Source organism: Oryzias latipes, chromosome 24 (genome assembly GCF_053564925.1).
Source record: "Oryzias latipes strain Hd-rR chromosome 24, Olatipes_Hd-rR_3.1".
Taxonomy (NCBI): Eukaryota; Metazoa; Chordata; class Actinopteri; order Beloniformes; family Adrianichthyidae; genus Oryzias; species Oryzias latipes.
Window position 1 is genome coordinate 13,052,638 of NC_136260.1, and position 26,186 is coordinate 13,078,823.

Consider the following 26,186-nt stretch of genomic DNA (forward strand, 5'->3'; position numbering starts at 1 on the left):
GTACCTTTTCACCACAGCCGCCCCACAACATAACCAAGAAAACTTGATCAGTAAAAGATTCTCCCATATTCATTGGAAACAACCAAATGCAAAGAGTTTGAAAGAGTAGAGATACATATTGTTTATATTGCAATCCATTGATAATACAGTCTGTCCACTCAAAGTTCATGTTTGACCAGAACCAGGTGGTCAAACACTCCCGAGGTCAAGAAAAATTGCAGACCTGAGGTAAACTGTTGTGTCCATAGGACCTTAAAAAAGTCCCGCTAAAAGTACTGTAGATGACCTAAGTCATCAAACCTGGGCTCACGTGTGCTCTGGATGCTTCTCTAAGAGGACAGTTCAACCCGGTTTCAACAAACAGAAAAAATTGAAGAACTTTGGTCGGGGGAACAATCTATTCCCATAGCAAAGCAAAACTGAAGATGAGATCTCGTTTCTGTCACATTTACGTCTCCTAGACATAAATGAGAACTGTTTGAGACTAAACTGCTTTTCTCATTCTTCTCAAACATTTCTCCTGAGAAATAAGTCTCACAGTGAGCACTGTTTGAGATCTCAAAATTCTCTCACAACTGTCTCTTCTCCAGATCTCAATTGAGAGAAAAATGAGCCATATTATGTTGCGCTCAAGTTTGTCTCAATTTGATATCCTTACTTCAAATCCCTATCTCAGTTACGTCTCAGTGAAAGACATAAATGGTTCTGTCTCTCGTTGCTCAATAACTTAGATCTTGTTTTAGCCTATTTTTTTATTGTCTCAGCAAAAAGAAAAATGAGAGTAGTACAAGCCCTAAAATGAGTCTCATGATGACACCATTACAGTTCATCTCGAGAAAATATTTTTTATTTTATTTATGTTCAACTTAAAAAAGTTGTTTATTGCTTACATATTTATATAACTTAATTACAATTTCAAGAAAAAAAAGTTAAATCATTAAGACGGTCATGTCCTCAAAAGACATATTTTTGAAACTTTTTAAAAAACATGAAATTTCAAGACAACGTTGCAGTGTCGATTTAATAAACTTTTTTTTGACTGCTTAGATAAACATAAATGAACAAGAATGTATGTTGGGTTAATGGTGCTAGGTTTAGTTAAACACAAACACGCATGCACTGGCACACATGCATACACTCATAAGTGCATATACGCACACTTATATGTTGGTGGGTATAAAACATTTAACACATTGATGTCTGAACTAAATAAAGGACATTTGGGATCATATTTGGATCACCTTAAAGTGAACAAAAAATAGATCTTACATTTGAAACAAATAAAATACACAAATAAAAATAATCAAAGAAATAAATCAACTTTAGGGTGGTACAGATTTATGGGGTTCAGTTTGAGTTACTTTATCTTTGTCTTTAAAAATCCCCCTTCATGCAGCCTTACAAGCTGAAAATATTTTCTGTTTTCTTGATTTTAGTCTGCATCATATTGAACTAACAGAAGCCTGGAGTAACCCGATTTGAATTTTAAACTGTATCACAGCCTCACTTGACACAGATTTCTGATTGGTTGATCACGGTGGGAGGGAAAACTCTGTGGTTGACGTCACCAACGGGCCGGAATCTGCAAGCGGGAGAAGTGCAGAGAACGAGAGACTTTTGACGACCGTTTGTCGTATTTTTTCTGCGTTTTAACAATCCGTGGGATGAATCTCCAACATTTTTTTTGCTTGTCTGGAAAAGATTCAAATAAAATCTTTGAAGTTTGCACGGTAAGTTTGCGATTTCTTTCCTCCAACTCTGAACTCAGTTGAATGCTAAAGGTGTTTAAGCTAGCTCTGCCAGTAATGCAGACGTCTGGGCTACTCGCGGTGGCTTTGGCTGTATAAGTAATTATTAAATTTTATAAAGGTTTACTTGTGCTTTTTGTAATAAAAAATAGAGACATTGAAGAGTTATTTGCAGTGCAGAGTTTACAGGAATGAGCCTCGATATTTTTCCAAAGGCGTGAGTGCTAAGTAACTGTTGGAAGACATTTTGCTCTTCATTAAGTTAAGGGTCTGCAGGGTTCATCCCATTCACAGTGTGACGACACCACAGACCATTTCCATTATTGCAAACTTCAAAATGTGCAGTTTCACTGTATGTTCAATTTTTACGCTGTATAAGCTTTTATCTTGTTTAAAAGATCATCTTGCAGACGTTTGGCCTGGCATGTCATCTTTTGAAACTGGTTATGGACATGTGTTTAAATAAAGTCATCATTAACTGCTCACATGTCTAGAAAGCATAATCTGAAAATTTAAGTATGCATATTAGGGAAACATGTTCTCAGCCCTCTGTCAGTGGTGGAGATGTTTAGAGAGTACAGATGTAGCTAAGCCAACAAATGTCAACACTGATATGTACGAGGATTTTAGTGAATCATAAATCATATTTAAAAACCTTTCCAGATCTTACTTTGTGCTGTATAAAATGTGTGTACATCATGTTTTTTTCCCCCTCTCTGCTTCAAGGTGATCTAAATTCTACACGTGAAAATGAGTGAATCAGAACCCATGTTCCTCCACACTGCCATTATGGAGGTCCTACCAGAGCCACAAAAGACATCCTGGAAGAACACTTGCAGTCCATTGGAATAAATGGAGTTGTATGAGGATCTACGATTCATAGAAGAGGCTGACTTGCTGCCAGCTTTGAGACCTGTTCAAGCCCGGATACGTCTTGCTTTCTGGAAATTGAAATGTGAGTGTCAAACATTACAAATGAGTTTTTGTAATGCACGGAAGTGGATATGAATATGAATGGTAACACACTGACAGTACAGTATAAACTTAATACACTTATACTGTTTGTTTGTTTGTTTTTTGTTGCAGACCAAACGCCAGAGAACAGCACATCATCATCTGTTGAGACCTCACCAACACAATCATCATCACTTTTGTTATAGTCACCGAGAAGTTTGTCATCCACATCTTCCAGAAGCCAAGGACTGTACATACATTGACTGGGAGGACAGCTTTGAAATTCCATGGAGTAAGTTTTCTGAGGAATTTGTGCAGTCTTTGGAGAGTCTTTGGAAAGAGACCTGGCCCAAGACTAAGGAAGGAAATGGTTTGCACTCTTTTTGCAGAAATGATGAAAGCAAGACGTTTTTCCAAACTCTAAAAGGCTGCAGATGATGCAGGGAGAGCAGAGTGGCTGCTCAGAAGAGATGAGATGTTAAAGAGATGCGCTTTCTTCTGCTCTGCTACTTTAATGAGGAGGATGCCATGTTCTTGTAGAAGATGCAGACGAGGTCCAGCTGCAGCAGGTGCCGTTGACTCCAACTGTTATTAGTTTCCAGTGTTAAATTATTCTAAAGGTTTTGTCTTTGTACACTGTACATGAGTGACATGTTTACTTTATCCATTGTTCTGTCTTTAGGACAGTCTTGCTTTTCCCCAAGGAGGTTCATGCTGAGTTGGAACCGCTCCATCGTACACAACAACATTGCAGCACTGTGCCTGATGTTCAGAAGCTACTTCTGCTTTAACAGTCATTATCCAACTGAGCTGGCTTCAACCCTGGAGTTTCTGCAAAGGTACATATTCATGAGTGCTGTCATGCGATTCATTTTTGGGTGTGGTTAGTTAATCATGACCTGCAGTTAATTATTCTAATTAATCTTTTATTAATCTAACTCAGGGCTGCTCATCCCTGGTCCTTGAGATCTACCAGCCTGCTTGTTTTCCAACTCTCCCTGAATTGCTTGCTGCTGATTACCTGGACCAGGTGTGTTCATCCAGTCAGAATGTGGAGACGTCTGGTTGAGCTGATCAACAGCTAGCAGGGCTTGGAGATCTAGAAAACAGGCAGGGTGATGGATCCCAAGGACCAGGAATGAGCAGCCCTGGCTAACCTAAAATTTAGCTTTGAAAATCCTTATTTTGGGGTAATTTGATTTAAATAGCAAGATTGTGTCACATTAAAAGAAATAAAATACAATTTAAAGGGTGGCTTTATGAAGTTTTCTAAGTATAACAGACTTTTTTCCAATCTTTACTTTTGTACCACTAAGGGATAATTCTTCAGTCTCAAACAGAACAAAGACCTAAGCCAAAGTGCTCTCATTTAAAAAACTAATGGAAATATTCTGAACAATCCAAAAAATATTGACCACAAAATTCTTAATCATAGCATAATATATATTCGTTGAAATATCTTATTCCACAGTTTGCCGTCTGACACGATCAGCCCTCAGCGTCCCAATGAAGACATGGGTATTATTTTTCCCTTAAGAGCCAACCATGCAAAATGTGACTTTTGATCATTTCTTAAATGTTTGATCTGGACTGTATCATGAAAAATGAAATGAAACAGATTTGAACCTTATTTGTTAAATAGTTAATGCCCATAGTATGCTGCATTTCAATTCTTTTAACTGAAACAGATGTCCTCTCTAGCGACGTGTGGCTGCTTTTAGGGATGACAGAAACGTAATCTTATGGTAGCATTATGCAGCTGCTTTTATAAAACTACAGTTTGCTTCTAGCTTGAAGTGTTATCTTTGTTTGTTATGTGCGGTCTATTATCAATTTACTCATGCCAGATTTTAATGTTCTTGTCTTACAGCTGATGTCCTGAGATGTGCCACTCTACCTGGTTGGGAACAAATTGAAGAGGCCAAGCTCAAGAAAGCCGTTGTCAGCAAATGTAGGGCAGAGCAGGTTCTAAGGCAACTGCTATGATCTACAGTATGCGGACTGGTTTCTCTTCCATCTTTTTTCTTATTTTTAATCTTAATTTGGTTCTCAAATTGGTTCATGGATTTGATAGTCTGCAAGTTTCAGAGAATGTTTTTATGTTTGTTTTTATAATGTTGTTTTTTTTCAGTGTGTTGTTTAAAATCTGGAAGTATTCATGACCAGCATGTCAACCAGATTGAGTATGCCACGGTTCATGTACTTAATGCATTTAATATTTTAAAAACTGTCTAATACTGCTACCACAATTCAAATGCTGTACTGATGATGGTGCTGCCCAAATAAAGTGTAAAGCATTTACATTTCTAGTATTGTTTTTACTGTTACTGTATATCAGTGGTCTCCCATCCTGGTCCTTGAAGGTCACTGTTCTGGATGTTTTAGCTGTTTTCCTGCTCTAACAGATCTGCTGCAGTGGTTGAATTGCCTCCTCAAGTTCTGCAGGAGGTGGTTAATCACCTGTTGATTCACATCTGGGGAGCAAAGAAACATCTAAACCCTACAGGATGGTGGCCCTTGAGGACCAGGATTGGCGACCACTGCTATAAAAATAAATTCTCTTTTCTTTCTCAAATATATCTCAAATATCATTCTCATTAACGGCTTTGGTTAGACATTCAAGAGAAATGATTAAGACATGAAAGAGACATCAGACAGACAACGATGAGATCTCTTTTAGGACTCATTCTTCTCAGATTTGTCTCATGAGCGTCTTAGGTTCGTCTCTCCCACTTCTTAATTATTGCTCAAACCGTTATCTCAACTCAACCTCATTTGTCTCAGTGATGTCTTTTCTCATTATAGCTTAACTCTTGCTCCTAAGGGACCCTTAGGAGCAAGAGTTAAGAAGCATATGATCACAGAATGATACGAATATGAGACGCTCAAACTGATCTCAAGAGACGAGATCAAGCAACATATGAGCAACAGATTTTTCCTATGGGATTAGAAAGTCTGATGGGAAATGATGCTCAACAAACAAAACTGAACTCGCTTATCTGCATTTATCTTATTTTTTGTTTGGCCTGGCATCAGCAGAAGTAAAATATTTACATAACATGTTCTTTTAATGAACCAATCAATTAACATAGATTGGGTGAACTTTCGATGAATCATTAACATAGGGGGTTGTTCTAACAGAACCTTTCCAAGGTCCATTTTCCAGCATGTATAAAGTGTCTCTCCGTATCATGCCAACAGCTGTTGGTCTGTTTCGCCTCCAGCAGAAATCATGACCAAGTGGTTTCTTGTGGCGTTGCTTGCCTTGGTTGGAGCTCAGAGTCCATCAGACAATGAGGTGGCGGAGCTGACGACCAGAGTGGAGCAGCTGACAGCCAGGGTGGAGCAGTTGAAGAGAGAGAGAGGTCAGTCTGCCGCTTCCCACCCATCACCTGCTGTTTAGGTGGCTGTGTTTGTGCCAGATAGTGTTTTTACCTTCATGTTTTCATGGCCCTTAAAGTTAAAGAAGTTTGAAAAGCTCAAGGGTCAGAATACATGAGGGCATCAAGTAGTTTATGGTTGTTTGTTGACCAAATATGTTACTCATGATAGAAAATCTTCCATCTGCATCACGTCTGACTGGAAAATCATGTTTCACCGATTATTCACAAGAATTTTGTCGACCAAAAGTCTTCAATCTGCTATTTGACAGATGCTGCTCTAAACATCTCTCTGACCTGTGGTGCATTTTCCATTGATGACAATCTGCTGCAGCAGCTGACAGCTAAGGTGGAGAGGTTAGAGAGAGAAAGAAAATTTAGAGGTGGGTCTGCTGAATTCCACCCATATGCTGTGGTTCTATCACATCTCTTGGTAATCTCAGCTTCCTGCCTCTAATGAAAGCCTCTTCCTGCGGAGAGACCTCGGGTAGCTTTCTCCGCTGCACTTATTGACTCTCGTAACTGGACCAGCTTTGGGCCGTATACTGATGACGAAACCCTGAAATTGAAAAAGGTGATAACCAACATCGGCGGAGGATATAACCCAGAAACAGGTACAACTCAAAAAAGACATTTGTGTAAGTTTGTTCACCCTTGTAAAAAACAATCCATAAATCAATTTTCTAAATCTACTCCATCCCTGTCGGAGTCACAGGGTTGCTGCAGCCTATATTAAGCCACACCTTAATATAGGTCACACCTCATAAAAAAAGTAGTGAAGTGAAGCCGTAAGGTAAAACAGGTCAAAAAGACAAATTGAGCAGGTGTTTAGGGCCCCTTACATCAAAAGGAGATCTTATGCAAATAAAAATGTATTTGCATGAAATAAGTCCAAAATCTTTGCTGTTTAGACTTGCCTGAAAAAATCTTGCATGTGCTAAATGTCATCTGTCTTTTGAATCCATTGGATCTCTTTCAAGCTACGGGCTATAGTTGCGCGTTCAAGAAAGCGCTACAGGCGGTTTTCATTGTAATTGGCAGTGAAAACAGTCACAGTCCCATTCCTCTACACACACACATTTACACACTGATGGCATATCTGCTGCCGGCCTTTAACTACCAATGTAGGAGCAATGTGAGGTTGCTCAAGGTCACTTTAACACATGGCTGGAACCAAACCTTCAGAATTCCTATCATAGGTTGACCACTCTACCTCTGCACCACAGCTGTTCTGATATGTGAATTAAACGAGGAGTAATTTGGGGTTTGACTAGAGTCTGCCACTTGTCCCCTCCAACCACAGGTTGGTTCACAGCTCCTGTGGGCGGACTCTACTACTTCCGGGTCACCGGGCACGTCGGAGACAGTGATTATCTGAACGCAGGGGTGAAGAAGAACCGTGAAAACCTAATCGCAATCCACCATAAGAGTAAAAATACCAGAGGCAGCGCCTCCAACGCGATGATCCTGGAACTGGAACAGGATGATTTTGTTTTCTTTCAACTGTGGCGTGAACGTGGCCTGACCATCGGGGATCAGGGCGGAATCACCACCTTCACAGGATTCCTGGTATCTCCCGTGTAAACGGGGCTCAAAAGCATCCTGATGCTGCACCGATGCTCGACTTCTGCAAAACCCATCAGATGTGTAGCCATTTGGGCAAATCATTGTTGAAAACTTAAAAAAAAAACTACTACGCCTGGTTTTTAGTTTTTACTTCTTAAGACCCAAACTGTCTCACAAAATGCAGAAGGAGGAGCTAAAATTATGTTTTTGATCTCACACATTGAAATGAAACAGTCTTGGAAATGTTAACCAATAAAAAGGAAAAGTATCATCTTCTCTTTGTCCTCTGTGTCTTTGATTGAACTCTTTGCTGTCTTTGTTTTTGAAGGTCCTTGCTTTTACCACGAAAAAGGTTTGATTTTTGGTTTGTCAGAGAACATTAGAAGCATCAGTTGCCTCAAAGCGGAGCCATTGTCTAATCCATCACATGTTAATCTGGGCAGAGAAAAGCGACTCGAACAGTAATCTGTAAAGACGATGTGTTTAAAGACATCATCATTAGGTCTTGGTGATTTCTCGAAGTCTGGAATTAAAACTAGGAAGAAATATATTTTAGTTTCATTGTTTTTGCCCTGCAGCATCGGGTCACCACCTCTAATGAAGACAGGGATTATTTGGAAGCTCGAGTTCCATCAGTTTAATGATATTTCCAACTCACTGCGGATCTGCTAGTTTAATCCCATCTGATAGGATCTGCATCATGCGTCACCTCCTAAACTCACTCTTTCTATTGATTAAAATGGTGATAATCTCCTCCTGTCAGAACAGGAAGTGAGCCTCTTTAGTAAAAAACCTTTAAATGTGAGACTCGTCTTTAAATTAATGTGTAAATGAACTTGAAAGCGTTGGGATTATGAAAAAAAAAAGTGTGTTATTCTTCTAATTTGGACCAGGTTTTCTGCATTTGCCCCCCCCCACTACTGCACACTTATTTGATAAGACTCAACATAGAAAGTGCAATTCCCATATTAAATACTGCTCATTTTTATGGCTTTAAAATCTGCCACAATAAAAACAAGTTTACAATTGAGAAATTTACTTTTTCAAACAGGTATTAGAATTTTTTAGGAAAAAAAATTGTTTCTAAAAGCTTGTCAAACTAATGTGTCTGTATATTGTCCCAAACCACATATTTGATTGAGTTTAATTAAAGCGAGTTTGTTTGTTTAACAGATTATTATTAAAAAAACCAAAGGTAAACTTCTGAAACACAAGATAAAGGGATTAAACACTGTTGGGTTTTATTTTGAAGTTGGCAATTTGCATTCAACAGTTTGAGGCTCTCTTGTGGATAGTTTGTAAAATGCAGTCTGGAGTTTTATCTGCATTACTTTCTATAGAATGCAGTGATATGTGAATCTGACATTTTGGCAGATTAACTTGCTTCTTTTTTCTTCAAAAGGGAAAAAGAAAAAAAAAGATGTGACTTAAAATTCGAATTAATTTTTTGTTTTATTTTTCCCCACTGAATTCTTTACTGATAAATCCCAATTCATTAAACCCTTTAAAAAGATGCAAGTATACAGCCAATCTTTCATTTTTATGACGGCATATAAACAGTTCTGAACAATAATTCTTCTAAATTAAACAATATTTAAGATAAAAATATAAATATATTTAAATAAATTGTGGAAAAAGAGAAAGATGTGAGCCATTTTAAAGGTTACACTGACAGGAAGAGCAACAGAAAAAAAATCTGTGATTTAAAAAAAACAGTAAGCCAAACAAACTGAAAATCATTTGGTTTATTAGGAGTTTGCACACAGCAGAGCAATGAATTTAATTAAAGCAAGACGCTGAACCAAAGCTGCCAGAAGATACAACAGAAATACAACCATGTGATGCTCTACAGTCTTAAGGATGCTCAAACTTTCAGATTCAGAACCCGGTGGCAGATGGACTCCTGGATCTCCAAAATCAAGTTCTTCTGTTGGTTTAAACCACACCTGAAGTTCAAGTTTGACCTCTACTGTCACACGGTTCAGACCACATGAAAAAAAAAAACAAAAAAAAACAGGAGTTTGTTTGGAAAACAGCTGATTGTCCAGCAGCTTTATGTGGACATAGGTTTAAATAAGGTGGCCATCGTGGCTCCGCCCTTCACATCTGATGTCAAAGGTTCAAGATCTAATCCAGCGAGGCTTTGACTCTGATCTGGAACGGGTCTCTAACTCACAACTAGTTTAAATAGTTTACAAAGTAATAAAAAAAAATTGAAAGCAGAACTGAACCAGTTCAACCTGCAAGTGCTAAATTACCCAGAATACCGTAGTTTCTTTGTAGCACCTGAGTGAAAAGAGGTGTTGGGGGGAGGGGGGTGTTGTGGGTCATGACCTCTGTTCGGGGGATAAAAAACATCCTGGTGGACAGACGCCGCCTCCCAGACTGTGCGTTTCAATGGCAGCGCCGCTGTCCTAAAGACTGAGCTCAGATCTGCTTTGCAGCTGAAACTTCCTGTACGCCAAGACAGGAAATCCACAAAAGAGCAGACTTTCAAAGTAAAACGCAAAGTGCAAACTCCTTACATCACATGAACTCAGTTTAACAAGTGCTGCTGAATGAACAGGTCTGTTTCTGAAGCACCTCTGTTTGGAGGATGAACATGAAGCAACACCTCACTTCTTGGCATCTTTCACACCTGCCTCAGCTTCGATCGTACAGTTCTCAGTGCAGCGCATCCTTGTTAGTTTGTCTTTGTTCCGTCTGGACTGGGTGACGTTAGGATTCCTGATTGGGCTAACCTCAGTTTGTAACATGACCCCTAAACAACTCGTTTGGCTTGATGTGAACCGCTTAGGCTCCACAGGAACCAACGCCATCAGATCAGCTGTAGCCGGTTCCCATGGTTACTTCAGGGTTTTGGGGTACAGCCGATGAGCTGCAGTGACTCGTAAGGCATCATAGAACCACCGAGGAGTTGAAGCGAGCAGCTGAGTTCAGCACATCGGCGACATATTCCAACCAAGTAGTGTTTTCCTTCTGGATGTCACCTGCGCTCGCTTGCCCCTCCCCCCTGCATTACACATCACTGCCATTGAGACAAAGTGTGAGAATAAAGGCACCAATCACAGCGAGCTGAACCGGCAAGACGGGAGCAGTGGACCTAAATAAGCTGTGAACGTTTTTTTCTTGGAAGGGAACCGTTTTCACCCCAAGTTAATGAACTTATGTATGCTCCGCCCACTTACTTCCAGGAGATGATTACTAGCCCCACTGCTTGTAGTGTGAACACCTGTTCAGGCTATACATGGAATTCAAAGTGCAGATCAGTTTGTCTTTTTCTTTTTGGTGTTCAAGTGCATATTTGTTCTCACATTTATGGCTTTCAGTAACAAACGAGGAAACGCTCGAGGCCTGTTTGGATGCTCTATAGTCTCTTGGTGTGCTTGGAGTTGTAGTGGCTCCTCATGTCTTTACGGAGCCGGAATTTCTCTCCGCAGACGCCGCAGATGTACAGGTGGACATCCATGTGTTTCTCCAGCTGCTCCCCGCCCGGGAAGATCTGGAAGCACACCTGGCAGATGGTCTCGCCGGCCGACAGGTGCGAGATCATGTGTCGGACGTGGTCGTGCTTGAGGAAGGTGCCCTGATCGCAGAGCGGACACACGTAGCGCGCCATTCCTTTGTGCATGTCGGTGTGCAGGCGGAGCTGGCGCTCTCGCAGGAACTGCTTGCCGCAGGTCTGGCAGGTGAACTGCTTCTCCTTGGTGTGGACGGTGTAGTGCTCCCGCAGGTGGCAGCGCTGGTAGAAGCCTTTTCCGCAGATGCTGCAGAAATGTTTCCGCCGGTGGTCGGGCTCGCCGCCCTCGTCCAACGCCACGGGGCGGTACAGGTCCTGGTCGTGGCAGGACAGAGCGTGCTCTAGGGCCAGGGTTTCGTTCTGGAATGGGAGGCCGCAGTGAGGGCAGGCCAGGTCTGTCACCTCCAGGAGTCCCTCTTCCATCCCCTGAGGTTCACCCAACAGGGACACATCGTCGTCTCCGTGAGAGTCTGAGTCGCCGCCGTGGGACTCGCCACAGCGCTCTGCGTGCTCCTGCAGCTGCCGGCCTTTGATCAGCACCTGGCCGCAACGCCCGCAGGCGCATATATGGCCCATGTGGTTGGACAGGTAGTGGCCTGACTTGTCCTCCTCGGTTAACAGAGTCCCACACAATTCACAGGGAGCGCGGTCAGCTTCCTGTTTCTCGTCTTTGACCTTTCGCCGCTTTGTGAGGATTCCCTCGTCATTGCTGCTCGACAGGTGGCCCTCCAGCAGCTCGCCGCTGCTCTCCAAACCCGACACTCCGGGCTCGGGCTCCTGGTCGGATCCCATGTGCTCCCTAAGCGAGTCTTTATAAGTGGTAGCACCTGATCGCGGTTTACAATCTCTGATTTCACCGACTTGGATCATCTCGATCTCAGGGAACACGCTTTCTTCTGGCTCCGTCTTGATGTTCTGGGTTGAGCCTGGTTCACCAGCCGTCTCAGCTGCCACCAACCTGACAGAGAGGTCAGAGTCTCCCTTGGTTTCGGGCCAGTAGTCCTCTCCTTTACAGACCACCCGGTGCTCCTCCGTGCTCTCTGAGGCGGAGCTCTCCGCTTTACTGGAGTCATTGTCCCCCTCCATGTTGCCCCTGGGTGGGTGGAAGGCCTTCCGGTTGGTGCAGGTGAGGATGTGTTCAATTAACAGCTTTTCACAGCTGAAGACGAAGCCGCAGTCGTCGCAGGTGTAGGTGCGGCCGAACCGGGGCCGTTCCTTCAGAGCCGAGCTCCGCCCGCCTGATCTTTTCCTCAGGTCACACGGCTGCTCAGCCGTCACATCAGCGGCAGGTGGAGCCACTATCAGAGGGGTGGTGGTCACATCGTCTGACCCTCCTGGCCTGCTGTCAGCTGCTGGTGCGAATGGACGTCCACCAGCACCGCCGCTCACTGCTTTTGCCGTTTGCTCTCCTTCTGGGGGAGCAGGCCGCTGCTGCTCGTACATCCGCACTCCGAACATCATCTTCCCACCACAGACCCCAGTCGAGGAGCTGGAGGAGGAAGAGGATAAAGAGGATGAAGAAGATGGGGTGAGGTTGGAGCTCCGGATGTCTCTGAGGTCCTCCAGTGAATCCGGGATGTAGTACATCTGCAGGTACACCATGGAGGCCTTCAGCTCCTCGAACTCGTAGCTCCCCACAACGATGCGGCCGAGGTACATAAGCTGCAGGATGAGGTCGAAGCACTCGGCGCTTATCTGCATGTTACTCAGATCCAGGCGACCCGCCCCCTGCTGGTCCCGGATGAACATCATCCTGAAGTAGGAGCTGCAGGCCGCCAGGACGGCCTTGTGCGCCCTGAAGTAAATGTCCCCGATGGCGATGAGGCAGTCGCAGAGGAAGCCCCACTCACGCTGGTTGTTGAGCTGCTGGAGGACGTGGTCGCTGTGGCTTGGCCTCGCCATCGCCCTTCTGAAAAACAGAGACAGAGTCAGCCTCTTCTAAAAATGTTCAACTACAATGGCTGACAATTTCATAAACAGCTGCCCGCTTTGTCTCAATACATTAATATAACTTCAAATAAACTACTTAAAATGTTTCTACACTCAGTAAATGTTGGCTTTATTCTGTGCTTCAAACAGAAAAAACACTTTCCTCATAGGATAGAATTCAACTTTATTGATCCCAGAAAAGGAAAATTACCCTTTTACCTTAGCTCTAATAAAAACAGCAGATAGATAATAGATAAAACTAAAAACTAAGGAAACAAGCATGCAAAACTTAAGAGAGGAAGGTGGAGTGAAAGAGGAAAAAAAGACAAAGATTGGGTCAGAAAGATAAGTCTACTTAAAGAAAAAGGAACTGGCAGTTTTTTTCAAAAAACATTGAACAGTTTTTTTTTCTTTTTACTCTAATCGAAATAGAGTAAATCCTGAGAATATTTGACGAAAATGTGTAAATGTAAGATCTTTTATTTTAATAAAATGTAAAGGATCTCTTTGTCTTCTCAAGAGCAGACACCACTTCGTGGAGCGAAGAGATTAAAAAACGCGCCGTTTCACCCAACAGTTCAATGTAAGCCTGAACACATAAGGTGTGGTAAGCCCAGCGTTGTGACTAACTCAACAAAAAAGTAATGGATTACTTACCATAACTAAATACATTTTTGATTCAACAAAGCCGTGTCAGGAATTACTAACTCATTTTTAATCATATTTTACTACATACATACTCAAAAGCTTGTTTTACACCAGGCTAACCAACAAAAATATTGTTGTTCAAAGCAGTAAGAACACATTAGTGCCCTTCTTTTTCCGCTTGTGGCTTTTTTTTGATTAACTAGGCTTAAATATGGAGCAAAAGTTCCGATTAAGTTTCATAAAACCCCTTTTTGTTTATTTTTGGTGTTCCCAAATGTGCCCTAGTCCTGTTGGTGTGTGCTAACAATTTCAGTCATTTTGTCCTGCTTTTATTAGACAATATTACCATTTGGGCCTCTGTTTGTGTTTACTTTTTTTCAAAGTAGATAATATAGTCCCCCGATTTATGGATTTAAGGGACTAAAGCTGAGGGTTAGCCTCATAGTGGTTGCCCCCCTACTTAACCAAAAATGATAGTGGTAATTTAAAACAAAATTAATCTGAAAGTAAAATGCTTTGTCACTATAATGTAACGTCTACTTCCGCAGGTACAGAGAGTAACTTCAAAGTAACGCAGGGGTCGTGTAAAGTCTCTTAAGTTAAAACATCCCAGTTGAAGGTTGTCTGGTTTCTGGGTGAGTAAACCCTGTAAATGGGGTCAATGGGAAGTCCTTTCGTAAAAGTTCTCAGGTGTCAATCAATGTTTTATCAAGTCTACAGTAAAGAAGCCTGACCTGTGCTAGCATCCGGTTCCGTACTGACGCCCCCACCCCTGTCCCTAGTCGCCCCCGCCTTGCACCGCTAAAGCCCCCCCCGGAACCGTGGAACACTTCAGAGGCGCTCAAACCGTCACCGACTGGGGGGGAGAGAGAGACATGTCGTGTTCAGGCACGCAGCAGGGAGAGGCCGGCTGCGGCCAAAATGGAGCCTACTGTTAGCTCTATCAACACCACCATAAGCAGGGCTGACCAAACAGGAAAAGAAAAGTACACTTTCATAATAAAACAAAGTGGTTCATATATTTTAAAACGTTGTGGTGTGCTTTGGTTAAGTGGACAGGAACTTTTTACAAAAAGAGTAATAACTTGAAAATACATATAACCTACATAGAAATCGTAATTTTATGGCTAAGTAATGTGATAGCATTTAGGCAGTGAATTTTATTTTGAAAGTCTTAAACGGATGAAACTCAAACGCGCGTCAATGGCCACGCTTTTAGAGCCACATCTCCTCCGCAAACAGCCCGCCACCCCCGCATTGCCATAGCTCTTGCCCCGGCTGCACCAGAGGAGCAGGCCGCGAGGATTTTTCTTTTCTCTTTTCTTGGAGCTCTCGCAGCGATGCGGCTTGAAAGGTTGCGGACAAACACACCTACTCACCGTGGGAACCCGAGGCCTGCTGCTGCTGTCGGCGGCAGAGAGCAGATGTTCCCGGCACGCCGGAGATTTCCCCCCCGGACGGGTTGGGGAGTTCAGACAGAGAACCGAGATGTAGCGAGACAGCCTCACTTGCCTCTGCCCTTGCAGGATCAAAGAACTTCCGCACAGACCGCTGCTCCGTCAATTCCCCCCTACAAAATAAAACACTTCCTTTCAGATACAGTTCCACCGAAGTAAAACTGGATTCATATCTGCAAATAATGTAATAATATCGATAAAAAAATGATTATCTTCTTTATAAATAACAGTTGCAAAATTGACAAAGATAACTAACAAAATGTTCATGCTAAAAATGAAATTATTTTTGTTTATTTCACTGACACATGCACAAAACGTATACAGATAATTAAATAAATAGTATTAAAGATAATGAAAACAGTGTTTATAGAAAAACTGAGTTATTTATATTTAAAGTAAATGCAATATGCACTTTATTTTTCTGCAGTCTTCTATTACATCAAAACTATTCCAGAGTTAGAATAAAACTTTAACAGCTCTCATAAAATGTTTGATTTTTTAAAAAAAAAACAATAATTGTTTGTTTAATTGTATTAATGGTATGTATCATCTCAGGAATTTGTCCTGTCATTTCCTCTGGATATTTATAAGCTAGATTGTATTTTATTTTGTAAACAGTCTTCCGGAAGCGACACATGCTGTTTTCTGTCTAGCTTGATGCGAGGTTAAATCGGGCTAACCGGATACACCCATTTTACAATAAACAATGAAGAGCACTCACTCTGTTTGTTTTTCAAAAACTGAAACAGAGTTGCGTCTTAAATGTTTAATTAAGTGACAAGACGTCTCACTCTGCTTATTATTTATTTATTTTATTTTTAATTTTTTGCAGAAGAGTTCAAAAAAACCGAATTACATACTAATAACAATAATTTTAGAACTTGCTTTATTCATTTATTAAATGTTTGTTTGTCTGTGTATTTTCAAATTTAGCAATTTGAAAGTCAAGTTAGAATGCGTAAAATACAGGCGCTTCTGCTCATACCAATAAAGTACAGTATTTTATGTATTAATAATGATTTTTTGTAGCATTTGTTAGGTTAAATCGATAGGGTGGAAAGAGTTGTTGCTCTGAAAAGGCGAGAAGGTTACTCTGATCTATAGACGTTGAGACACACACAAAAATAGACAAATTAATGCATAAATACTTTCAGAACAAAAACGGTGGGGAAAACAAAAATTTGCCTTTTGATATTAACAAAAAAAAATTTCTTTGCAGCTTATTGAAAGCTTTGCATTTTTTCTCTGCAAGCAAAGATACATTTCTGAATTTGCTTTAAAGATGTTTTGTTTCAATGTTTTGGCATTGAAAACGAGTCTAATTTAAAACGTGTACTTTCCTCTAAGTCATCGAGGTTGTATGCACTGATTATATAATTCCTTTGTTTATGCATAGTTTTTTTTTATAGATTTTCTATGTCTTCATATGACACTTTAAAAAAAAATATTATTTGGAATTTAATCTTTTACCGCGAGATCACGTGATCTGGCCCTTTGACCCATTCTCTCGCGATAGGTGGAAGCGGCTCTCGGCGAGACCGTGTCTGCATCGACAAATCGGCTCCCGAAGACAATCTGCTCGTTTCCGAGGTAAGAGGGGATGATTAACGGCGCGCGTGCACGATCCGCACGGACAGAGGGCGTGTTTGCAAACGCGAATGCGCTCACGAGCGCGAGTGTGCGGACGCGAAAGGGATGAGGGCGTGAGTGTTTATATGCATGTGGATGAGAGTGACGAAGGATGGATGGATGGATGAAAGGATGGATGAATGGCTGGATGGAGGAATCTGCAGTCTGTCGGGCTCGAGGCAGCGTGCTCGTGCAGAAATGTTGCGGGGGGGCACAGCGGTCCAGGTTCATGGGTAAAACGCCCTCCTCCTGATTGTCTCCTCCCCTCCTCCTCTTCCTTCTGACCTTCAGTATGATCAGAGGTCACATTCTAAAAGGTATTCAGAGTTCTGTTTTTCACACCTGAGTTCAGGCCTGAGGTGGAAGACCTGAAATGTATTCTGTGATGTCAGAGGGTGCAAGCATCCTAGAGACAGACAGTTGCCAGGTGTACAGGTGGAGCTTGAGCATCTCATCACAGACACTCCAGGCAATTTGGGCTTTTTATTTTCAAAAACAAAGTGCCATGGAACTGAAATATTTAGACTTTCATGTGGCAGCATAACCAGAACAACGATCTGCAGAATTGCCGTTCCAGGTTTGGCCGGATGGTTCCAGGACTGAGCAGGGTTGGTGTATGTTTGTGTTTCAGACGGGTCATGGAGGTGTCGTCTCACAGCCTCTTCCTGCTGCAGCAGCTCAACGTGCAAAGAGAGTTTGGCTTTCTTTGTGACTGTACCGTTGCCATCGGAAACGTCTACTTCAAAGCTCATCGAGCTGTGCTGGCCGCCTTTTCCAACTACTTCAAAATGATCTTCATCCATCAGTCCAGGTGAGAACATTTCCATTTTCTCAATAGTTAAAACTAATTTGGTAAAAGACACCTAAGTTACAGGGACATGGTCCTTGATTTTAATAGCAGGACTGTAACCATATTTGTTTTGGAATTGGTCGATGATACATTTTTGCATTTTTGCAGAATATGATGAGATGGGGGCTCAATTTTAGTTTTAGATGCCCATAAACATCCTATTTGAAGCTACGCACACACCGGGCTTGTGACGCGTGTTCAAGAATCTGCCAAACCCGGATTTAAAATGTGCATTTAGCTCATGATGTTCACACTGGACAGGCAGGGAGCCAACGGAAGTCATGTGACCACATGTGTTCATTGATATATGCTGTCATTGGTTCTTTTTGATCTCCAACACCGGATGTTCGTTTTTTGTCCTCAGTGAGTGCATAAAGATTCAACCCACCGACATCCAGCCGGACGTTTTCAGCTATCTCCTACACATCATGTACACAGGCATGTGTCCCAAACAGCCTGTAGACCAGAGCCGGCTCCAAGAGGGCATCAAGTTCCTCCACGCCTACCAGCTGTGCCGGAAACCCGGTGAGGCCACCGCAGATGCTGCTGCAGATGCAGTCCGCATGTCAAATCTGTACGGCATCCAGATATCCTCCCAGCTAGCCAACAAGGGGGTGCCAGGAGTTCCCAAGGCAACGACGGTGTCCCGCGGCACCCCTGAGGATGGAAGTTCCATGGACCGTGGGGTAAGGTCCCATTCGCAGCTGTCGCTCGCCGTTGGACTGGAAGGGGTTCATTCTGACCCGCAGGCGCTGCGGAACATCTGCTCCGTGGCTTCTGGAGACGACTCGGACATCTCGGCTCGCATCAAGCAGGAATGTGTGGAGGAGGAAGACGGCGAGGGAAGAGAAGGTACTGTTGTGGGTTCTCCGGGTCAAGGGTGTAGTCCAAGCCAGGGGCCCCTCGCTGAACCCAAAGAGCACGCACTCGTCTTGCTATGTCCTCGATGTGGGGAGCGCTGTTCATCCCCAGAAGGCCTGCAGGAGCATCTGTTTAGCCATGCCCTCAACCCCGCCCGTCTAATAGAGGGGCTTTCACAGGGTGGAGAGCTGGACGCTGGTGTGGAGGAAGGTCCTCCTGGGGCCCAGGAGCAGCTGGATGCAGGGTGTCTGGAGGAGGCGCTCAGGCAAAGCCAGGCACTCGCCAACCAACTGGCAGCGGAGTTGAGAAGGAGCCGGGGGGGAGGAGGTAGTAACAGCCCCGCCCCCACCACTCTGCACTCACGTAAACGGAAGATTGCCTGCGCCGTCTGCAGCTTGCGCTTCACCCACAAGAGCCAGCTGCAGGAGCACATGTACACCCACACCGGCAAGCCCGGACGTTACCACCGCTACGGCCGCCTCTGCAGCCAGCTGTTCCAGAGCTCCACCCACTTCTGTGAGGGTGGGACAGACGCGGGGGGAGCCTCGGCACTCTCTGAGGACGCCAACAGGGATGCTCAGGACAACGGCAGCTCCTGCTACTCACTGGACTCGGAGGTCTCCCAGGAGAGCGTGGATGGCGTTCCTGTTGAGTGATGGCGCCCAACGGTGACAAGACTGTTTGGATGTTTGTTTTCTAATGGCTCTGTACCTGTGCAGGTGTGTGATGTGAGTCAATCATGTGGTCATGGTGTTGGTTGGACTCTGAAGAGCCTCGAGGATTGGCGGAGTGGGTCTAGGTCGTGTTTTGCGCTTCTGGACCATCAATCTTAAATGGGAAAACACCATCAGACTCTCTGATTCTTTGGTTTTCATTAACGTGTGGGAACAGGAAGTGGCACACACGTTGTGATTCCGCACTAGTGGTTATGTGGAGGACAAAGGCGAGCCGTTGGACTTCGGTGCCGTCAGACGCAGTAGTGCCTTGGCGTTGCGTCTGACAGTCGTTCTCCTTTAGAGCTTCTTGACAATCCGCAGCTCTGTCTGCCAGCAATTCCTTTCAGATGCAGTTTAAACTGAGACAAAAATCGACAAATGTCGGCTTTCTGCTTCATTTCAGATTTACAGAATCATCCTCGCCCATCATGAGCTTCAAGCACCGACCTGAAAAAAAACACATTTTAGAATTATTTTTTTTTGTCTCTATACGACCAACTTTTTTTAAGCAAGAGAACTCAAAAGGCGAATAAAAGACAAAGCTTTTTTTTAACAGATCAAAGTGAGAAATGACGTGTTTTCGTTGGGATTAAGGGAGATAAGACTGAGCAGAAAATGTCAAACAGTGTTTCCTGATGGAGGCAGGAACAGATGAAGGAAAGTTCCTCACCTCAAAAAGAAGATGAACCGCTCTTTTCATGGCTCATTCATCGTTTTCTCTGTTAGCTTTACATACACGGTTGAGTAAAAAAAGGAATAAGTAAACATGTGTGATGTCCTTTCAAAATAAGAGTTTTTTTTTTAGAGAAACAGAGAAGTTTACTGTGACTATTTTGTTCCTCTTTAGTCGTTTTATTTCTGTGTATTTTCCTTTATTTGTTCTCAGTCTTTCTCATTTCCTGTTATTTTGTTTTAATTCCAATTTTCCTTTTTTCGTTCTGTTGTTTTTGAGTTTGTAGTCCATATTTTCTCACATATTTTTCATATCCTGTCTTCGTTTACTCCTCTCTTTCTTCCTCTTTTTTTTTTCTTTCATATCTCGGGAAGCTTTCAAATTTGCTATATGAGAAATGTTTACATTACTGGAGAAATATGTTATATTTTTACCATAATATTTTTGTGAAATTCTTTTTCTCTTAAGTATTTATTTATTTATTTGTTTTTATTTTTAGTTTGATGACTTGTCATCCCGCATTAGTCTGAGGAGGGTGAAATGATTGACTTATCAACGGAAAAAGTGTACTTTATACCAACAAATGTCAAATTCCTGGAAACACATGATCAGCATTTACTGAGAGGATTTCCAGCTGAAGGTCCATCGATTACTGATCGCTGAGCGAGTGAATGTTTTGATCGTCTGTGTTTTTGCTGTAAAAAAAAAAGATTTTTTTGTATATAGTTGTTTATTGTTGATGGAAGTTTCACTTTTTGTAAATAAATGTCTTTTTCCACCAGACCTATGACTGCTCTTTAAGCACATCGCAACAAACTCCTTTCAAATCCCATATTAAACTCCATCATAAACTACAGTCCCCATAATCTGTTCCTCTCCATGGCTACAGACAGACAAAAATGTAGATATAGTTTAATTATACATTATAAAGCAGAGAGGATTTTCAAATGGATATTCATAGTGCCAGTTCAAAACCGATGTCTCATTAAGTTAATCTAATTTGTTGTAATCTAATACATTTTTAATATTTATGATAATTTAAATCTGATTCAGTCCAAATAAAACATAATTAAAAGAAAGCTGGATTATTTACCCAAATCCTAAAATGTCTACCTGAGTTTTTGTTTCTAATCATCTTTAAACTGACTTGTTGGTTTTATGTAAACATTAAAACATCTGTCAAATTCTATGAATTAAAGTCTTATTTTTTAACATTAATGAACTAAACTAGTTTTGCTGAAGCAACATTTTCAAAGTTAATTTTTTTTTACATTTAGATAATGCATCTTTTTTGATAAATAACATCACCTTAGAAAAGTTATTCATAAAATGTAAAGGTGGACACTTACACTTATACAAATATTAGTTTTGATTGCAGTAAAGTTTTTTATTCATTTATTTGTTTTTGTTGTTTGTTTTTCCCCCCAAAATTCATCATTGAATAAGAAATTATGGGGAGATATAAAAATCATTAAAGAGAAATCAGTCAAAGAAATGTTAAAACCTTGAACTACCTTTGACTTGTTCTTGTCATATAACATTTCGGTTTTACAGTGATTTGTTCGACCAACCTAGAACACCAGGAAGCACACTAACAGATGCTTTTCTTGCCTTTTTTGTCAGGATTTTTTGTTAAATTTGATCTTAGTTCTTGTGATGTGTTTCTGTCATGTTCCTGTTTCTCCATTAACTACTTGTTTTTTCTCTGGTTGTTTTATTATTCAATTGTGATTTGATTTAGGTGTACTTGTAATTATTTTGGACTTTTGATCTAGTGTTCCAATTAGAACACTCTGTTTTTGTGTGTGTTTTTGTGTGTGTTTTTGTGTGTGTGTTCTCCCTCTGAGATGATCTCCAGCGAGGGTGACGTGTCGCACGTCACACACTTGTGGACGCTTGTGAGTCTCGCGGATAATATGGCAATAAATTCTGACAGGGGCCCATCAGAGGAAATGAAATCTTACCTACCCCTTGGGGGAAACTTCACCCCCCCCCCCCACCATCTCACTGGAGAAACAATTTATGTGAAACAAAAGGCCAATCAGAGCAGTTGCCATGGAAACTGGTGCTGTGCAGCAGCAGAGCAGGGGCGAGCTTGGTGGCAAGCGTCGCAGAAACCGATCGCTTCAGCCGGATGGAGCCAGGTGAGCCGGCTATCCCTCCACTTTGATCTTTCACTTGTTGATGCCTTAATTGTGCGCGTTTGATGACATCACAGCCTTTGATTCCATCCGAATCAGCCCAGAAGAGGCTCACCGTAAACTTTGGCGACATCTGATCAGATGTCATTGGAAGGCTCTGATCAGCTCTCCCTCCGTGGCGATCTGCTGACGTCTCATTTGAACCAGCCGGGTTAAATGCAGGTGAGTGAGCTGGACGATCCTCTGACAGGTCAATGTTTTTTAGTTCCATACATTGATTAAGCAGTGATGATGCTGAAGGAAGCTGGAGATGAACTGTGAACTTCATGAGAGCTTTCACCACCTTGACTTTCCCTCTATTTATAGACAGCTTGTGAAGAAGAGGCCATAATTAATGCCTCCATCTGTTAGAGCGACTGTCATCACCATGATATTAATAGAGAAGCAAGTCGGTCTGAGAGGCTTTTTTTAATTACTCTTCTCTGTCTGTTAGAAACCCTGGTATGGATAACTAATCAGGTCGGGATATTCAGGGACTTGATGTTCCTATGGTTTGACGTCATTTCATCTTTCGATGCTGCACGAAACGCCCCTGGATCATTTATTTACCTCAACTTTCCAGTTACTTTTATTTTAATTATTGATCACCTAAAAATCTAAGAGGTTGAATGACATCAGGTCCTGAAGTTGCACAGATGCAAATGTCTTGCTCCTAGCATTTTATTTCCTCCATTCTCATGAATATCCATGGTTTGTTTGGGTGTCTGCAGGTTCTCGGGTGGTTCGTCTGCAGAGAAGGCATTACACGATAGCCAAAACACCTGTAGCAAGAAACAAAACCCTTTTAGTACTTCTAGAAGAATGGCAAAGGAAGACAAAGATGACATTCAGCCAAGCGAGACAGTTGTAAAGAAGGGGGCAACCGGTCTGCTAAGGCTGTTTCAGGGGAGGAGCAGGAGGAACGAAGACGAGGACGTAAAACAAGAGAAACTGGACAACAGAGATGAAACCTCCATAACCGCTTTATCTGTTGCTGGACAGTTGGAGCCAACCAGTAGGGGGCAACGTGAAGATCCCGGTGAGGATGACAGCACCAAGAGCCGGATGAGGCATCGGTGGTGTCATCGATTTTCCTCGGTGGTAGTTTGCATGCGAAGGGACCAGGGTAGTTTAAAGAAGCCACAAGAGGAGCTAAAAACAGCTTCACTCATTGAGGTGGAAGGAGACCATCGTGTGGTTTTCAAAGTCAATAAGAAGTTTAACGTGAGGACAAAGTTCAGCAGGTTCTTGACCTCAAACATCTCTTGCCGATCTGCTAAACGGGCTGGAGACAGGAAGGGCAGCGAAGCTTTACAAAACCTCCCAGGAAAACTGAGTAGGTTCTTTGTGATTAAAAAAAAGACACGTTCCATCACACAGGAAAATGCAGAGAACAAAAGGGTGGAGGAGGATCCAGTTGGTTTTGATGTTCAAGCAGATGAATCCATTGAACTGCAAGCAGCACCAGTCTCACCAAAGAGCTTTGAAGATGAGACAAGTAGGACATTCCAAACGGGTCTCCCAGAAGTTGAGAACCTCACCAACAACCGTGTTTCAGTCCAGGTTGAGTCACCAGAAGTAGACCTTTGTGATTCTGTCAAAGTCATGGTAGACTTTGGCGATCAGCAATCCTCTCAGCAAAAGATCAATCAAGGCAACTCCTTGTCCCTTCAGTCTTCCATCAACGGACCCTCAATTCGGATTGAGCTCTGTCCACCAGTCCAACAGGATGAAGAAGAGGAGGAGTGTTGGGCAAGCGGCCCTTACAGCACTCATGTTCTCCATTTGCCGGGCTTCAACCCCAGTGAGCGGCAGCTCCATCACACGGCATGCTCGCTGGTCCAGACCGCAATGACTGCTGCCATGGATCAACTAACCAAAGAGCAGCAATTGGGCTGCATCAACTGAGAGGAAGGTAATGTTTCCTGGTCTGATAATACCAAGGACCCTCTGGAATAGAAGTTCAGGATCAAGTCAGAAGGTCCAGAGAGTCAATAAAGTTGATTTTCTTTAATTGTTTTAAAATAGGTCTATAAAAGAGAATGTTTGAAGTTCATGCCTCCAAAAAAAGAAGAACAAAAGATGGAAAAACAGAAATGGTTCTAAAACTGGTTAACTCTTTTAACACCCCAGCTTCAGTTCCAGTGTTGACATTTTTTGACTACCATAATTCTTTGACCGTTTATGCAATTAACATGATTCCAGTGAATTATGAAGCAGAGAAAAGCAGCTTTGTGCCGTTACACAACACTTTACGTTAGTAATGTGTAACACATCGGGGAAAAGCACAAATATGAAAAGGCGCTGCACTCCCTGTCAGAATCAGCTGATTCACGTTGACCGCGCAAACGGTTGAAGAGTCACGATAAGGCAAGGAGACTGTTTTATTTAGGTGTTGTTGGCGACATCTCCAGTGTTAAAGGATTAAACTGCTTGACACCGTTACATCAAAATATGCTAGCTTTCCCAAGTATACTAAACGAATTAGTAAATATTCATCTGTAAAATAAACATTAAATCACAAAATCTCTATCATTGAAAACTACCTTTTATTTCAAAGACTCTACTGTAAATATTTTGATGAATTATGATGGTAGCAACAGTGTACCTCCAAGAGTCACATCAATAGAACTTTACATTTAAGTTGGAACCATTGACTTTATGTGAGAACTGGATTGAGTGACCCCTCCCCCCTGGCGTTCCAGACAGGAAGTACCTGCTGGCTCCAAGAAACCAAAATCCCATAGACTTCTAGTTGAAATAAACAGCTGTTACTCGGTTGATATATCTTTCAGAACAACAATTATTGGTTTGTTACCTTCTTTCATGATATTTCTTTGTTATCACAAGTTATTCAATTAATAAACTGGCAGTTTATTAATTGGCAATCAGATGCCTCAATAAAAGTATGTGGTCCCTGCTCGCCCCCATGTCCAAAGGTCAAAACTTTTGAATGACAGATCTCTTGTAGCCCACTTCTAAGTGGCAGGGGTGTGGATTTCCAACAAGCTCACTCCTGGTTGGTGAGAGTGACTGCCATAGAATTTCTGACTTAGACCAACTTGGACCAATAACTGCTTACTGATGATTTCTGGTTCCAAACACGTTAACATCCCTGTCGCCAAAAAACAACTGACTGAATTGACCTAATTTGGTTGGAGTCAGAAGTAAGCCATTTTTAAAATGTGATGTCACACTCACTCGATCCACTTCCCATATACAGTGAATGGTTTAACCCTATTCTCTACCTCTTTTTTGAATGTTAACATGTAAGAGTGTCCCACATTTGATCTGTATGAAGCAGGGATGCTACACAGCCTTTACAAATGACTGCATGTGAAGGTCGGGACAAACCAATGTGTAAAATACCTTTTTTCTGATTTTCTTACTTGGAACATTAATGATCTATAATTGCATTCTTTGTGCTGTTACACATGTTCCTTTGATCTATAGAACACTTTGTAACACTGGCCAACAGAACCTTTCTATTTCTCTGCATGGGTTTTCTTACATCTTTCTTTTAAATTAACATCTGCAAGCTCTTCTGTACTTTTGAATTCTTTTTTGTGAAAACATTTAATCCTGTGTTTTATCAGTAAAAATGGAGCACAGGTAACTGCACACCCTGGTTGATTTACTAATTTCTCTACCAACTAGCCTTTCATGTTTCAGCCTAAGTATAGGGACAAGTGCAGGAGGACGGCTAGGGGGTGGACTTGAGATTTAGCTTGAAGTGATGATTGTGGTTATCTGTCTAGATCTCGTTAGAGGAGGAAGTTGTGTGTTTCTCAAAATTATCTCCTTCCTTTGGAAACCAGCTTCCTGTTCTTCTTCCCTTTTTTATTATACTATTTTATTTTATTGTTTCAACAAGTGCTCAAATGACAGAAAATTGGACAATGTTGTTGAGTGTGTGTATTTTTACAGCTTGTGAGCAAACCGTTCCTGTTTTGAACACTAGGTAACTGAGTCTGTGTACAAACTTTATTGTACGTACAACAGAATACAACGGGTAACTTGTCAGTTTGTCCCATTTTTTTATCCGTGGCTGTCAATAAAGATATTATATAAATTA

General features: G+C 42.0%; 3 protein-coding genes and 2 long non-coding RNA genes across 9 annotated transcripts; 4 read left to right on the forward strand and 1 right to left on the reverse strand.

The window, feature by feature from the left end:
* Positions 1-1,554: 1,554 nt before the first annotated feature.
* Positions 1,555-5,003, forward strand: LOC105354697 (uncharacterized). The gene is made up of 6 exons (XR_002872860.2): positions 1,555-1,730; positions 2,475-2,703; positions 2,835-2,994; positions 3,092-3,271; positions 3,385-3,541; positions 4,573-5,003. It is a non-coding gene; the product is annotated as an uncharacterized LOC105354697 (long non-coding RNA).
* An 899-nt stretch (positions 5,004-5,902) lies between these two features.
* Positions 5,903-6,696, forward strand: LOC101156863 (uncharacterized). Its single transcript, XR_013654165.1, has 3 exons — positions 5,903-6,067; positions 6,355-6,465; positions 6,546-6,696. It is a non-coding gene; the product is annotated as an uncharacterized LOC101156863 (long non-coding RNA).
* Positions 6,697-9,378: 2,682 nt separating this feature from the next.
* On the reverse strand, positions 9,379-15,345 carry zbtb1 (zinc finger and BTB domain containing 1). 3 transcript variants are annotated; one of them, XM_004083801.5, is made up of 2 exons: positions 15,125-15,345; positions 9,379-13,077 (listed from the first exon to the last, which is right to left on the reverse strand). In XM_004083801.5, the coding sequence occupies exon 2, from the start codon at positions 13,068-13,070 to the stop codon at positions 11,016-11,018; it is 2,055 nt and encodes a 684-aa protein (XP_004083849.1). In that variant the 5' UTR covers positions 13,071-13,077; positions 15,125-15,345; the 3' UTR covers positions 9,379-11,015. The 3 variants fall into 3 exon arrangements, with proteins under 3 accessions (XP_004083849.1, XP_011490027.1, XP_011490029.1); XM_011491725.4 differs by having other exon boundaries at positions 15,117-15,317; XM_011491727.4 differs by lacking the exon at positions 15,125-15,345 and adding an exon at positions 14,480-14,719.
* Positions 15,346-16,652: 1,307 nt separating this feature from the next.
* Positions 16,653-20,714, forward strand: zbtb25 (zinc finger and BTB domain containing 25). Of its 2 annotated transcripts, none has more exons than XM_020714792.3 (3): positions 16,653-16,792; positions 17,463-17,642; positions 18,046-20,714. In XM_020714792.3, exons 2-3 carry the CDS (start codon positions 17,470-17,472, stop codon positions 19,196-19,198), a joined length of 1,326 nt encoding a protein of 441 aa, XP_020570451.1. In that variant the 5' UTR covers positions 16,653-16,792; positions 17,463-17,469; the 3' UTR covers positions 19,199-20,714. The 2 variants fall into 2 exon arrangements, with proteins under 2 accessions (XP_020570451.1, XP_004083848.1); XM_004083800.5 differs by lacking the exon at positions 16,653-16,792 and adding an exon at positions 16,823-17,148.
* A 1,097-nt stretch (positions 20,715-21,811) lies between these two features.
* On the forward strand, positions 21,812-26,184 carry LOC110017755 (uncharacterized). Of its 2 annotated transcripts, none has more exons than XM_020714794.3 (3): positions 21,812-22,075; positions 22,172-22,294; positions 22,843-26,184. In XM_020714794.3, exon 3 carries the CDS (start codon positions 22,934-22,936, stop codon positions 24,017-24,019), a length of 1,086 nt encoding a protein of 361 aa, XP_020570453.1. In that variant the 5' UTR covers positions 21,812-22,075; positions 22,172-22,294; positions 22,843-22,933; the 3' UTR covers positions 24,020-26,184. The 2 variants fall into 2 exon arrangements, with proteins under 2 accessions (XP_020570453.1, XP_020570452.1); XM_020714793.3 differs by having other exon boundaries at positions 21,957-22,075; positions 22,150-22,294.
* Positions 26,185-26,186: the final 2 nt, after the last annotated feature.